Raw genomic sequence first — 15,439 nt, forward strand, 5'->3', positions numbered from 1 at the left:
GCAACCAGACCAAGCTGGTATAAGTGATCAAAATGCAACAAACTCTCTTGATTTTACTTCTGTTTGTAGAAGCTCCACTGGTTGGATTATGAAATTAGAGATTGCCAAGAACTGTGACAGAGAAGCTGTGTGTGTCTCATATGTCCGGGAATGTTACTGGCACTGCAATCCCTGGACGTTCCCCTTTTTATGTTTTTTGTTTGTCCCACACAGGGTGCCATACCTAACAAAATTAGATCCACCAGTCTTATTTCCTGTTTATTTATTTAGACCTTAGATAACAGAGAGTGTATCTGACATGTTTTTATTTTTATCCATGTATAACTCCTGTGTTACTCGGTAGTTTTTTTTTTGCCTTTTTAGTGTTAGCCATAAGTGCTTTTATTTGATTTATGTCACGGGCATTTAATTTCCTTATTTTTTACTCTATTTATATTTGATTTCAATCATTTTTTTAACTTAAAAAAAAAAAAAACGGTGGCTAAAACAAAACTTGTGCCACACGTGACCAGACGAAACTCCTGAAATGCAATGTTTACCACATTGGAAAACACTAGAAAAATGAATATTTTTCTCTTCCAATATAAATGTGTATATATATAGAGAGAACTATATAAGTCTTTAAGCCTATGTACAAAGCAGGGATGTTTTCTGTGTTTATATTTTTGGTTTTTAACTGTCGCTGCACTGGTTGTGTCCTTTTAGTTAAGGGGAAAATCTAAAGCAACCAGCAACACATGAAATCCAAACGAGCCCCCCCCCCCTGTCAGGAGCAGAACCCGGTTCCTGCAGCGTCGTATTTTATTGCCGTTGCGTCCTCAGTTCTGCAGGATCGGCTTCCCGGCAGCGCGTCCCATCTCGTGGAGATTTAATAAGCCATTTAGTGTGCATGAGCGCACGTGCGCACACACACACACAGGTATAAAAACAAGGTATAATGGCAATAATTTGGCACGAGCCTGGCAAACATGGTCCAACTGTTTGTAGCAGATTGTGTTGTGCGTTTTTTTTTTTTTTTTTTTTTGCAGCGTGCCTCTTTGTCATGGTGCTGTGATGGCTCATTGTGTGACGTTTTAAAGGAATGCACCCCCCCCCCCCCCCCCCCCCGCGTCATGCGCTTCTTTGACTGATCTGTCTCATTTAATGTGGATGGAGATCGTTTGTATTTTCTTTTCAAATAATGTAAACTCAAATGTGTCCCATCAACTAACCAGATTGTACGTACAAGTTTCCCCCTTTTTTTTTTTTTTTTTTAATAGTGCGAGTGGGAGTATTTGTTCATGTGTCTGTGTAAACACAGATGTGTCTTTATCGTTGTTACCGGAGACCAAACCCGCTTCAGACACGGTTTACAGTCTCGTCCAGCGACAGGCTCCTCCCGGTTCACGAAGAACAACCCGTCGACGCAGAGCCGTCCGAGCCCCCTCCAGTGGCACGTTGTGAAAACTGTCCGTTCAGAATGGGATCTGTAAATCCGTCCGCTTGCTGTCATTGCATCAGTGTAACGTGATACTAACTTACGGGCAACCCTTGACTTAGTTTGACTTCATTACATGTCTGGTTAATAGATCCGTTTACAGCGTAGTGCTATAGTACAAATCTTATTCATTCTGTGGACTTTGCACTTTAAAAACTGGATTACCTAGAGACGAAGGCAGCTTTTACATGGAGAAAATGCCTTACATGTGTCATACCAGACTCTGCATGCTAGTGACGTAGCTGTGTTATACAATAAATGTATCCCCAAACCACCAACAACGCGACTCGCCTCTCATTTCACCTTGGTAGGAGTTTTGTCACATTATAACCATAAGTATGTGTTTTCTGAGATAAGAAAACACAAAGTATAGCGAGGTGGATGAAATTTGGAAAACTTGTAGAGTATCGCAGTTGTGCAGAACACAAGACAAATTAATCCATCTCACTGCAAAAACGGATTTAAAAATAAGCAAAATGTTTTTAAAAAAGTGTTTTTGTAAATATTCAGGTAAATATGATAATTTGCCAAGGGAATGAGTATTTTGACCCTTTAAATTAAGATAATTAGAAATTCTGCACTTGAAATAAGATTGAGTTGTTCCTATTTTAAGTGCACAAATCTTATTCTATTGGCAGGTCATCTTATTTACCTTCTCAAATCAAGGACAGATACACTTAATTTTAAGAAATTTTTTACTTAATTTTAGTTCCGTTTTTGCAGTGCTGACTTGTTGGTCTCTACAGCTCCTCCAGAGTTTCCCCGATGGGTCCCTTGTTTTTTTTTTTTTCTTTAACAGTCTTTCTCAGCTTATCATTTCAGGTTTGAGGCTATGCCACACTTTTTTTATTTTAAATGATGGCTTCAGCAGGGCTTTGTGACGCTTATTTTGTCATGCCGTGTTCGGGTCTGGTCATTATGAAAGTGTGGCAACCCCATTGAAACATGGTAGCATCAAGCTAGAGTCCACCAACCTTTTTAAAACTAAGAGATACTTCGTTGGTACTATTGCCATACGAAGGTCTACCTATACTGACCTGTGATCTAGAAGAGTGAGAGCTTTCAGTAAAATAAATACCTTGAATGCTTTTTTTTTTTTTTTTTTAGATATTGTCATTTTGGAATAAAATAACATTTTAGATGTAGCTCACTAGAGGGTTGTTCTATTTTTCAGAAAGTGCTCCCCTGCGTCAGAGGCTCATCTTTCAGCGGGACAACTAAACATCCCGTACTGAGCTTCAATAGAGTGGTTTGATTAAAGCACCTGCCTTGTGTTAGAACGGCCCAGTCCAAGTCCAGACCTAAATACCACTGGGAGTCTGTGGCAAGACTGGAAAATGGACCAATCGATCCAGTCTGAGCTCGAGCTGTTTTGCAAAGGAACAGTAGGAAGAAATTTCAGTCCATACACGCAGAACACACAAGCTGAATTACTTGGGAGGGAATCAATGTGACGTCATCCCACGCATTAAAATAAAACCATGGATCCTTTTTTTTACCCACTTCACAATTACAGGCTGTTTTGTGTTGGTTTGTCACACAAAATGCTGTCAAATTTGTGGTTGTGACACGGAAGGATAAGAAAAAAATGCTAAAAGGGGTTTGGAGACTTTAGCACAGCACCATTGGGGATTTAACACTACATTGTAGATTTCTTTCATTTATTCTAGCTTTTACTGCACCGTCTCGCCATCACTTGTACTGCAGGTCGTCTGATCTCCTCTCAATTAGTGGAAAAGCTTTGATTTCTGACTGCAGCCTTTCATCAGAACTGATGGTCTTCAGTTAAATCATGTCGGTCCTGAAAATCCTAAATTCGTCACGTCTGTTATTTTGCTTTGTCAGGAGGAGTTCTCCCTTTTCCTCAACAGGATGTACGATTTTAAACCCACATTCTGAAATGCAAATGTCTCACATCTGTTTAGGTTAAGTAATAAAAACTAAGGATGAAATGTGTGGGGGAAGCTCCTGATGGCCGCCGTTAAGCATGGAGGAGGATCTGTGATGCTGTGGGAACTGCAATCAAAAGGCAAAATGGTCACCTACAGCTGCCAGGATGGACATGTGGGCCAGTGAAACAAGACTCCTCCTGGTATTGAAATTTGAAATACAAGAAGGGTTTTTGTGGCTTTTATTTTATTTTTTGGAGTTTTAGGACAAGATGTCTGTTGGGATTCATTTGGTAGTGTTTCTTTTCTTGTATTAAACCAGTCTTAAAATTGTCAATTGCAAAAACTGAATATTTATTTTCATAATAAATTACAAAAAAAAAAAAAAAAAAGACACCAGTTCACCGCTCAACTACTTAAACTCATATAATACACATATCGTCCACAATGACACGTTGGGCACAAATAACACTTTTAAGTCATTGACTGAGTTTCCAATCAGACATATTACTTTGAAGCTTTCAAGTCATGTCCAAGAATTTAAAGCAGGTCATTCTGTTCGGTTTTTGTGTCTTTAAGTCAGGGCTTTGATCAAACATTACGCCTCAAAGTACATTCAGTAACATTTTAAAGGTGGCAACTGATTTCTGAACTATACGTTAAGACAAATTGAAACTAACCAAGACTAATTTTACAGTTATTCCTCTGCTTTGACCTGTTTTTCATCCCATTATCATCTTTACGTCCTTCGCTAAAATGTTCTTCAGTAACTTGGCCAGCTTTCCCCGAGGCTTCTCCTCCCACTGCTTCACTAAGCCCTTGCTCTGTTTGGATGCAGGTGGGCTGCCCCATCTGAAGTGACTCATCCTGTAGGTGTCAGCTTTTCTCTCCGGCAGGCCTGGTGGCGCTCGGGACCTCGACCTGCTTCTGGACCTCAGCGAGTCCTGATCTTGAGGCTTTCCTTTAACGACGCCTCCCTTTGCCTCGGCCTTGTTCCAGCTCAGATGCCTGCGAGCCCTCAGGGGGAAGGCCTCGTCGTCCAGAGCGGACGGGAATATCTTGACGGGCTTTCGCTTTCGGCCGAAGGGCTTCCCCCAGCGGAAGTGCTCCATAGCGTAGGAGCGACGCCGGTCGTCGTGGGCGTTCAGATCTTCCTCTGGTATTTTGCCTTCGGACGCCAGAGTGGCGAGAATGATGCTGAGCAACAGGTCGCCGTTATCGTCGTCATCCCCATCAGGGTCATCAAAACCATCATACTCTTGCTGATCTGCTCCACTGAGAGGTTCGATTTCAGGCTGGACCGGGGATGTGCAGAGGTGAAGACAGTCCTGTGGATGGGAGACGCCACACAGACAGCAGCGACAATTAAAAAATACAATTGTGTGTGCTCTTTAAAGCATGGAGACTCACATTGTGCAGGAAAACCACGGAGCATTTTGATTTAGAGTGGCAGCTAAAACGTTGCATGAAGATTTCACATTTGAGTTTCACCTAATTGTGCATCCATCCTTCTAGCCATGCATCTTTCCAGCAATGCATTCATCCTTCCAGCCATGCAAGCAATCTAGTCGTGCATGCATCCTTCTTGCCACACATCCATGCGTCTCTTCAGCCTTGCGATTGCTCTTCCAGCCATGCGGGCATCCTTCTAACTTGAATGCATCCTTCTAGCTGTGCAGGCATCCTGGCCGTGCTTCCGTGCATCTCTCCAGCCTTGCATTCATCCTTCCAGCATTGAATGCATCCTTGTAGCATGAATGCATCCTTCCAGCATTGAATGCATCCTTCTAGCATGAATGCATCCTTCTAGCTGTGCATTTATGCATCCATGCAGCCGCAGGCATCCTAGCCGTGCTTCATGCATCCTTCCAGCCATGCAGGCATCCTGGCCGTGCTTCCATGCATCTCTCCAGCCTTGCATTCATCCTTCCAGCATTGAATGCATCTTTCTAGCCAATCATGTATCCCTCCAGCCATTCTTCCTTGCATCCATCCAGCCGCGCCTGCATCCATCTCGTCGGTCAAAGTTGGAAGACATAAAGCGCACTAACCTCCTTAAACACCCTTAAACTTATACTTGGTAGCACACTTAGCTTGGCCATTATTCCCAAATTGAAAATGTTCACTTTTAGAGTCATTTCATGTGGTTCAGGATGTACGCTTTGACTCACTGATACGTTGGAAAATAAAGTTCCTAAACAAAAAGTTTTAAAAGATTTCAAACAGTTTTGGATGTTTTTCTTTGAAAGAAAAAGGCTCGTCTCCTGCAACCCCGCTCCTTAGTTCAGATAAATGGAGAATGCACGAGATTGTTGTCACATGTAGAACACAGTGCGTCCTTTTTGGAAATTCCTGGAGCTCCTACCGTACTGCTGTCGGCCACGAGCACCTGATTATGTTTATTATAAAAAATCAGGGAGCAAATTTAAAACTTTTTTTCTGTTTTTTTCATGGCTGCAAACAGCTTGACTGGAGCGATCACCAAGAGAGAAAGCAACTTTTATTTTAAAACCAGCCTGTAGCACATAGTTGGAGGAGGGTGGGACTAAAATTGGGAAGTTATTTTTAATATTTTTTATTTAGTTGGAAAAAAAAAAAAAGAACACAATAATTTGTAGAGAATGAATAAGTTGTCTAACTGTAGGGTTATGAGGGAGCAAAAACAGGTTTGCTCCTCTTTTGTAAAAGCGCCTCTGCTATCGTTTCTGATCAGTTTCTAGCTTCTTGTTTCAATAACTTTAGAGAAACATCCAGCTTTATAGTTACCTGTTCCACATTCCCCCCCCCCCCCCTCCTCCCCCCGTCTTTTATAACTGTCTTCCTTTTGTCATTTTGTATACTGTAAATAATGCTGTGGAAATGTTTGGATATCTCTCCTGACTCACACCTTTGAACAATGGGATAGCTCTGATCATTTCCAGCCTCTCTGCCAACCACAGCTCCAGCTCAAAGTCTCAAATGTGAAAAGGTTGGAAAAAATATTCTAAGTACAGTTGAACTTTATTTCTGGTTGATCAGATTTAGTGCAACTGATGGCAGGTGTGAACCGAAGCAGACTGACCATGAATCAGAAGGAGCACGCACATTTTTCCAACATGCTTTTTCTAGTTTTTTTTTTTTTTTAACACAACAGATTTGTTTTTGTTTTGTTTTTCGGTTAAATTGTGCAGAATAAAACTCTACCTGTGGAAAAGGTCTGGACATAATTTCTCAAGGTCTAATTTTTTTACTATACAAAAACCCTGCATTTTCACAACGGCATCCACACTCTTGGAAGCTGCCTTGTGTTCTAACATCGGCAGTTTATAAGCACTGGTAAACCATTTTCTTCTTCTTTCACTGCTTATCTCACGTGTGTCAAACTCAAGACCCGAAGGCCGAATCCGGCCCGTTAAGGCAATTTATCCAGCCCTCGAGAGCCAAAAACGGCATATCATTTCATAAAGTAGAGGCATATATCCTTTTTAAATTTTATAAAGTGGCTAAAACTGTTCCTCCTGGAGCAAATGTACATATTTTTTAAACTGTGTAGTAACAGCATCCTGCCACTAGATGCCAGTTTTCCCACAACACATTAAAACAACTCAGAAATGTCCAAAAAGAGAAACAAGTGATGCAGAATTATGAGTTTAAATTGTAACTCAACCCAATATCACAATTTTTTTTATTTTTATGTGAACTGAAATGAAATTATGAAATCAAAAGTATCATCTATACATGTGCAAAAGGCCTTCAAGATGCCAAAGTGGCCCAATATAGAAATGAGTTTGACACTCCTGGTTAGATTGTTTGATGACTGTCCAAATCATCCTTACATTATGAGTTATGAATTCAGCATTTTATACACTCACGTTTTATGCTTTTTAAAAAAATTGAAAACTAACATTAAATAAAAGATAAATCGTCAGAACCATTGGTGTTTCTCCTTAACTATTAAGTCAAGATGGAAAAACAACACATATAGCTTCTTAAATCTATGTCCTTTACCAAATTTAAGCAGATTTCAATCAAAAAGATAAACCTGAAAAAGAAACAATATTGCAATCGGCTCTGGCGGCAAGGATTAAACTATCTTCTTGAATAATTTCAGTTTAATAATGGTAGAAAAGCTTCAAACTTCAAGATGATGTCAAGATTATTCTGAAGGAGTTCATGCTCTCTTAGAAAACTTTAAAAAGACAAACCATTAAAGATTGAGGAGCCTTATTTTCTATCTTTGTTCCAAATAATGATGTTATTATGTGTCATTATTCTGTCATAATGACAGGAAATTAGAGGAAATCAGTGACCAGGTGCAGAAAACCGAGGGAATCGTTCGACGTACCTGTAATTTGTCCTCGTCCCTCATGTCACTACAAGCAGAGCTCTCCAAGCACGTTGAGCCAGACCCAGAGCTGCACATGAATCCCATCAGAGCCATAAACAACCAGCACCGACACACCATCTTCTTCTTGAGGACCAACTCGGAGCTGGATGAGAAGAAGGGGAAAAAAAAAAAAAGTTTTCGAGACCACTGGAAATGTTTCTGACCCAGCAGAATTAAATCTTTCACTTGACGGCAGAGCAGAAGCGTTCGCCGGTCATTAGAAGAAACGGACGCGTTTGATCTTTACACTTGTGTAACACATTCCTCCCTTTATATAACTCAATTTGTTTCAAAGCTATCTTCGAGGAGAGATGATTTGTACAGCTATGTGTCACGGTTGAATAATAGCCGAGCTCAAATACCAGCGGTGATCATTCACTCCCGTCGGAGCCAGCATTGCACACACACACTGCGGCAGATGGTCGTGTTTATCACATGCATCTTATCCAAACCTGGTCACTGAAAGCAGACATGTGACCGAGCGTGCATTATGCAAAGACTTATCGAAGGAGGCTCGCGTTCCATGTCTTGTTTTCTTCTTGTCACCTTTAAATGTTTCAGATTATCAAATAACTTGGATTATTTTAGCATCTGAACTAAGATAATCCAAGTAAATAGGCCTACGAACTTCACTTGACGAGGACGGTACTCATTGGGTAGAAAGAAAGTTATCCAAAGCTGTTTTTGATTTGATCTCACCAGATACACCTAGGCATGATTACTGACAACAAGAAATCACTCGACAACATGCAGTAGGACAGTAATAGCCCAAAAAGCAGCACATTGCAAGCATCATTATGCCTCAAGCTAGCGGAAATTAACGAGTCGACCAAAATTATTTCTAGAAGTGGTAGTAGTGTGCAGGGCCGGCCCCAAGGTGTTGCAGGGCCCTGAGCAGAAGATTAGATTTGGGGCCCCTCAAACAGCGTTTCAACACAGATTTGGTGGAATCCAGAAGGATAACTGGTTATTGTTTGTTAACTAACTGAGCTGTGTCAGAAGGAAAAGACTGGACTCCTAGCGTCAATGAGGCTTATTCTTTTACAGAGTAAACTTGTTAATTCGTTTAAATAGTACATCTAAGCACTAAACAAACAATAACCTTTTCATTTTTCTATGCTGAAGCTATCAACTCAAATGTAATGTTATTTTCAAGCTTCTCATTCTTCATAAAATAAATATACAAGCTTTAGATCTATGTTAAGTGTGCACATTCATGCTTTTATGGGAGGCCCCTACAGGTTTGGGTGGACTTAGCAGCAGCAGCAAAGTTTGCTTGTCTCTTGGGCCGTCACAAACAATTACATTATTTAGGTGTTCCTAAATTCTTTTATATTTTTGCTCAATTAATGGAAGTTATTATTTGAAAACCATTTAATGTATTTGCTCTGGTTATATTTATTTGTAAACAAATGTTTTTTTTTGCAAAGGGTACTAAGTACATAACCTGCGTTGTCATGAGGAGCTGGTCACCACAACACACTTTATGATAACATCCTAAAGCACGTCTATGAGAAATATCAGAATATGAAATTAAGCGGACATACAGCGGCCCACAAAAGCATACAACCCCCTTGGCATTTTATTCACGTTTTGTTGCCTTACAAACTGGATTGTTTGAGTTTGCACCATTTCAGTTACAGAACATGCCTACAACTTTGAAGATGTATTATTTTATTGTGAAGTCAAACAGCAAAAGGGATGAAAAAAAAAGAGCCTTGGTGTGCAAAACTGATTTTTGCCCATTCCTCAAGAGCAGCTCCAGCTCCTTCATGTTGGATGGTTTTCTCTACTGAACAACGATCTTCAAGTCTAATCCCAGGCTCTCACCCTGTTGGATTGAGGTCTGGACTTTGACTAGGCCATTTAAATGTTTGCCCTTAAAGGAATGCGGTCATTCCTTTTTTCTTGTACACTTTTTTTCTACCACATATTTTCCTTCCCTTCACCTCTCTGTTAATGTGCTTGGACACAGAGCTCAGTGAACAGTCAGCCTCTTTAGCAACGACCTTTTGTGTCTTAACCTCCTTGTGCAAGGAGTCAGTGGTTGACTTTTGGACAACTGTCAAGACAGCAGTCTTCCCCATGATTATGTAGCCTAGAGCTAGACTGAGACCATTTAAAGGCCTTTGAAGGTGTTTTGAGTTAATTAGCTGATTAGAGTGTGGCACCAGGTGTCTTCAATATTGGATCTTTTCATCTTTATCTGTTCATTCCCCACTGCGACAGACTGGCGACCTGTCCAGGGTGTACCCCGCCTCTCGCCCATTGAATGCTGGAGATAGGCACCGGCACCCCTCGCAACCCCATGAAGGACAAGCGTGACGGAAAATGGATGAATGGATGTTCATTCCCCATGGTTTCCTGCTAGGTTCCGCTCCCCTGCTGTCCCTGTCAGATCATTGCTCTCTCTCTCTCTCTCTCTCTCTCTCTCTCTCTCTCTCTCTCTCTCTCTCTCTCTCTGCGTAATGACCATTGCACTTTTTCATTAAGACACTGTAAATTGCACTTCAGCACCAGGCAGGTGATTCCCAAGGAGCCTTTAGCTGAAAACATGCCATAGGATGAAACATCCGCTAAAATAAGGAATCTCTTAAAGTTACCATAGTTGGTATTTCTGCTCAGGAACACTTTTTGTTATACTGGGTGAAATGGTTCTTCCACCCTGACAGTAGTAAATACATTGTGTATTCAGAAAAAGAAGGTTCAAAAATTAGATGTCTGTGAGAGCTGCAGGCCTGTAAAAACTCCAACCAATCCTGTCATTCGGTTCGAATAGAAAGAACCAATCAGATGCCTTCTAGTGTTTATGCATCCGGTTAACTTAGCAGCTAGCTTAGCGGTTAGCTTCGGGGTTAGCCTGTTCGTTGAAGCTCCGCTGCTCTCACCGTATACTTTGAACAGGGCTGAGAGGCGCAAAAAGCGAACCCCGTCCATGTTTATGAAAAGAAAACAAAGGCCTCAGTAGAAAGGAGTAAGAGAGGAGTGGATTTGGGAGATTTTCTTCACGTGATCACTCTGAGGAGCGGAGCAGCTAACATGGGTTTGCGCAATCACAGTTATTTAAAAAGGGACTTGGACGTTTCTTACTTACACTACCAGAAAAATCACCAACTCTACCTTTAAACCCTGCATTACTCTTTTTTTTTTTATCTTCCCCCCCATTATAAATACTTTCAAACAGTGTTCATTTGCTTTGAATAGTCTTTTTACTTAGTCAGGCTGTTCTACTATTGTCATTCTCTTGTCAACCTTCCTAATTTTTTGAGCACATTTTGCAATAGGACATCAACATGATGTACAGGAACGGGACATAAAATGATGGAAAAAGCTATCAAAGTCCAAAGAAAACCATTGGAACACTTTTAGAAAACTTGAGGAGCTGTAGATTTCCTTTCTTATATTAAATAGTTTAAACTTATCCACTGACTATTTGTCATGCTACAAAAGAGAAGTTAAGGGTTAGGAAAATATCAGCATTCTGTTTCCTAATTTCTTATTACAAATTCAAGCGGAAATATTCAGTTGTATGTGCAAACATTGCACCTTATTGTCTCAGCCGCTCAAGGTTGAGTACTGTCTTATTGCTTGTCACTGTCGCGACACAGATGTGTGGAAAGTTAAATCCACATCGTTGAACCCTTTGCAACAAGAACATTTTTTTCAATTTAGTGGATGACCCAGAAAAAATGTGGAGTAACCTGTCTCTGAGGATGTTCCATCAGTTGTTTTCATTTTATGAAAAAATAAATAAAATAAAAATAAATCACAAACATTGGGATTTAATTTAAGAAATTAACATTTTGGGTTTCAGATTATTGTTTTGTAATGGACTGCAGATCTTTTTTCAGATGTTGTAGAGCAGGCATATCCAAAATGCATCCTAGGGGCCATTTGCGGCCCCTGGACTGATTTTGTGTGGTTCCCCAACATTATTTCAAGAAACATTTGTCCACCAGCACCGATGGCTGACGGAGATGGAAACAGGGTAAGATCTTACAATTGAAAATGTTGGGTACAACATAAGTTATTTATCTTTTAATAACCACATTCTTATATTCTCTAGCTATCTATCCCGACTTTTGTGAAATGTATAAAAATGATCAGATTTTGTAGATCTGATAAAAAAACAAAAAAAAAAACATAATTTTTTGGTTAATTTTTTTTTTTACCGTTTCCATCAATGATTTGGCCCTCAAGTATTTTTGCCTCAACAATTTCGTGCCGAAAAGTTTGGACACCCCTTTTATAAGGAACAAGAATATATATGCACAATGTTGTAACAAAGTTTAGCATCACGCTGTGCTTTGCATTTCCTAAAACAAAGACCTGCACAGGTAGGATCCACTTAGAGGCGACTACAACTAGCCACTCATAAGCCAGCGTGGTTAACAGGTATGAGGAAAATGAGAATTTGCCCACCCATGTGTATAACCTAGTAACCCACTGGGCAGTTTTATGGCTTTGGTGAATTATTGACCTGCAGAGGTTAGAATGTCAGAGCTCACAATCCATTGAAATACTAACTGGCTACCAACACTTACATAAATATAATCCATCCATGCTAGCATTTTGGCCACGTTTGGAGTGACACATTTTTTTTGCTGATGCCGAAAATTCGGGACAGACGGGATCATTTCAGTTTGGTGTCCATTTTTGATTCGAATGATTACTGTGTTACAAAACAAAAATCCATTTCCATTTTACATAAAGTAGGCATTGCAGTAGGGTTGCTCACCTTTGTCACAGTGTTGACGACCTACCAACCCAAAGTATCATATTGTTTATACAAATACATCTTAGAAATGTACCTCAGAAAGCTACTGGATCACTTAAATACGTGGTTAAATACTTAATATGTTACACTGTCTATGAAAAAAATGTAATATAGTTTAAAGAAGCAATATGTGAAATTCCATGTGTCTTTTGCAAATAGGCTCATATGAGCCGATGGGGCAGAAGGGAAACCGGCTGCCGAGTGTTGGCACGAGTTAGAGAAAGGCGTAGCTTGATAAGTCTTGTTTTGGTCTACAGTGCTCAAGCTCCACCCAGTGGTGGTGACTTATTGCTTATTGCTTCTTTAAGAAAATGCAAAGGAAATAAAAGCTGTGTTGCATTGGAAATGTTCGCTGTCATTTGTAACAAGTACATGATGATAAAAAACAGACGTGTCAGCCATGATTCAATTAAATCATGGCTGACACACAAAAACGTGTTTCTTCTAACGTGTCCAATAAAGGTTTCAAGTTTAAAACATCAGACTGTTGAGAATTGTCAAACCGATGAGTTTGAGTAATTAGAAAGCTTTGGAGAAGGTTAAATCCTAACACATGTACCCTCCTCATTAAACATTCGCATGATTCCTGATTCTAATTTTGTTGTTCTTTTCTCCCCGTTTTCACAAAATGAGATGATTGTTTTATAATGTTGGAAAAAAACAACTAATAGCTTGCTCTTCTTCGAGATATGGCTATACTTTTTTTTACCTGACTCCGCCAGATAGATTTGCTCCGCATATCCATCTGGAAACCTTCCGTTGAAGTAATTTTGGGAAGGGGCGAAAATACTGGTTAGCTGATTGGCCTATGTTGGTGATAGACGGGCCAAATGAACCAATCAGATTCGTCGTCACTCTGTTACGAGCGACGACGAAAACACAACCACAAGCCAAGCTACTCTTGCTGCTGCAGGTGAAGGCTCATTAGCTCAGCAAAGAAATACTCTGTAATTCCGATAAAACTTGCTCGATAGCCACGCTAACGCTAGTTTCATCGGCCGAAGCCGCCATGTTGTTTAGACTGAACTGTCGCGCTTCCCGTTGCGTCACACCTCAACCCGCCTCAAAGCCAACGCTGATTGGACGTTCGTTTGGTGAACGGCTCCAAATTTTCTTCAATGGAGAGTAGCCAGACTGATCTGCGAGTGAAACCTTGAAAGCTCGCGAGATCAGGATGGTCTCACGAGGCTAATACTTTTTTACCACTTAGTCTAAATATTGACTTGTTCAAGATTATTCTGTAATCCTCTTTCAAAGATCAATTCGAAGCAATAATCACAAAGGAGCAGATCTACTAGGGCAGCTGTGTTTTACAGCTGCATAAAACCACACTGTGTAGGGATAATGAGGATGATTAAAGCTGTGATGATCTCTTTAAGCAAAAAAAAAAAACGTGAAGGTAAATGTGACATTATTTAGTACTGATGCAAACATTCGAAGCTCGAGAAAGAGTACAGCGAGGCCACCTTATTCGTTGCAGCGCAGAAACATGCAGGTGATGTAAGACTTCATTGTCTTCTGTTAGAAGCTGACTTTAAAAAAAAAAAAAAGGCTTTGCAATGTTTTAAATCCAGCTCACAGTTAAAGTTTTCTTCCTTCACTATATTCTTTGGAGGGATTTCTTTCGAAGAGGCATTATGTTTTAGTTTAAAAGTGAAGATTTGGCCATAACTGGAGTCAATCTCTCATGTTGAAAAAAAAATCTCTCAGAGCGATTAAAACCCTCATATCCAGTATCAAGCGTGTGAGGTAATAATCTTTGCTTTGTTGAGAAACTCTCCTCCCTGCTCTGTTACTGCGACTCCTTGGTGGGCTTTTGTTTTTGTAGCTCGGCTCTTCCTACTGCATGACTCACTCGGCTCAGATCCGCACAGATATATACGCACTTCGATAAGAGGAGCCTAGAAAGCTGCAGTGACACTGGAACACGTTTTGGTATCTTATGACCTCACATCAAGTGGAAAACAATCACAATCTGACCGGAAAACTTTTCCAAACATCTGTACAAATGCACTTTAAAGCACCAGCTATATGTTTGTCGTCACATTTTCTACTATTTGTTTGTCAGTGGCATTAAAATAACATTAGGATGTGGATTTTTTTTTTTTTTACCTTTTTCCAAATGCTTGTCCTCCCTTCTTGTTTCCTTCCCTCTGCTTTTGCTCCACAGATCCTGCAGACTTCCAGTCGCTCTCCCGCTCTCCAGCCTTCTCCGCTCCCAATAAGTAACAGAACGCTCAGTAGGAGATGGGCTCGCTGTTGCCTCCCTAGACGACAAAGGCTCTTTTTTTATGGTTGCAAGAATTGAAGAGTGTTGAGTCTCAAGGCCTCTGGGTGTGATTGAGGTGCGGCGTCAACTTCTCAGCTCCAAACGGGGAGGAGTGTGTGCGCTTTTGTGCATGGCCACCCACACGGCTCCTGATCAATACCGCGAGCTCTGTTCATCTGAGGATAAAAAGAAAAAAGAAAAAAAACAACAACAAGAAAACACGAGTCAACCACGTAACTAATTGTGCTCTTTTCTTATTTAAATGCACTTTTAAATGAGCCTCAAACGTCTTACATAGGAGTTTACTGGGATATTTTTTTATTTTCATCAATATCTTGAATTGAAGTTCTCCTTCTCATATGACCATTAGAAAAGAAGAGTTTAATCTGTGAACGCTGACAGGTCTGGGTCTGAATCCCTGGAAGGCTGATCCTAATGCACCAACAAGGGTTTCTTGGCCAATTCAATCGTTTTCTTGTGTGTTTCTTTTTTTTTTTTTTTTTTTTAAGTTGTACGTGCGTCCCTGTGTGGAAACTTCATTATAAGGGGCCTGAGTCACTGGGCACGCGTCATGGGAGAAGAGGACACACATAGAGAGAAGCACACAAACACAGGGCTTTATAAAGAGGATGTGATGAAGAAAAATCCAACCCATTCACCT

General features: G+C 40.4%; 2 protein-coding genes across 2 annotated transcripts in view; one reads left to right on the forward strand and one right to left on the reverse strand.

Moving 5' to 3' along the window:
* LOC105929529 (protein EFR3 homolog B) overlaps nucleotides 1–3,429 on the forward strand; it is a 46,967-nt gene extending 43,538 nt beyond the window's left edge. Inside the window, exon 23 of the mRNA XM_036147426.1 lies at nucleotides 3,403–3,429. Within this exon, the coding sequence (XP_036003319.1) occupies nucleotides 3,403–3,421 (19 nt within the window). The 3' untranslated portion in view covers nucleotides 3,422–3,429. The remainder of the gene's footprint in view (nucleotides 1–3,402) is intronic.
* A 335-nt stretch (nucleotides 3,430–3,764) lies between these two features.
* On the reverse strand, nucleotides 3,765–14,848 carry LOC105929480 (pro-opiomelanocortin). The gene is made up of 3 exons (XM_012867274.3): nucleotides 14,622–14,848; nucleotides 7,691–7,835; nucleotides 3,765–4,694 (listed from the first exon to the last, which is right to left on the reverse strand). The coding sequence occupies exons 2-3, from the start codon at nucleotides 7,808–7,810 to the stop codon at nucleotides 4,089–4,091; spliced, it is 726 nt and encodes a 241-aa protein (XP_012722728.2). The 5' UTR covers nucleotides 7,811–7,835; nucleotides 14,622–14,848; the 3' UTR covers nucleotides 3,765–4,088.
* Nucleotides 14,849–15,439: the final 591 nt, after the last annotated feature.

The sequence above is a fragment of the Fundulus heteroclitus genome, chromosome 15 (genome assembly GCF_011125445.2).
Source record: "Fundulus heteroclitus isolate FHET01 chromosome 15, MU-UCD_Fhet_4.1, whole genome shotgun sequence".
Classification (NCBI taxonomy): Eukaryota; Metazoa; Chordata; class Actinopteri; order Cyprinodontiformes; family Fundulidae; genus Fundulus; species Fundulus heteroclitus.

Excerpts from the sequence above, each read along its gene's own strand:
- LOC105929480 (XM_012867274.3), bottom strand. The coding sequence starts at position 7,810 with ATGGTGTGTCGGTGCTGGTTGTTTATGGCTCTGATGGGATTCATGTGC. Across the intron at positions 4,695-7,690 it reads GGGACGAGGACAAATTACAG|GACTGTCTTCACCTCTGCAC; the intron begins GTACGTCGAACG and ends TCCCATCCACAG.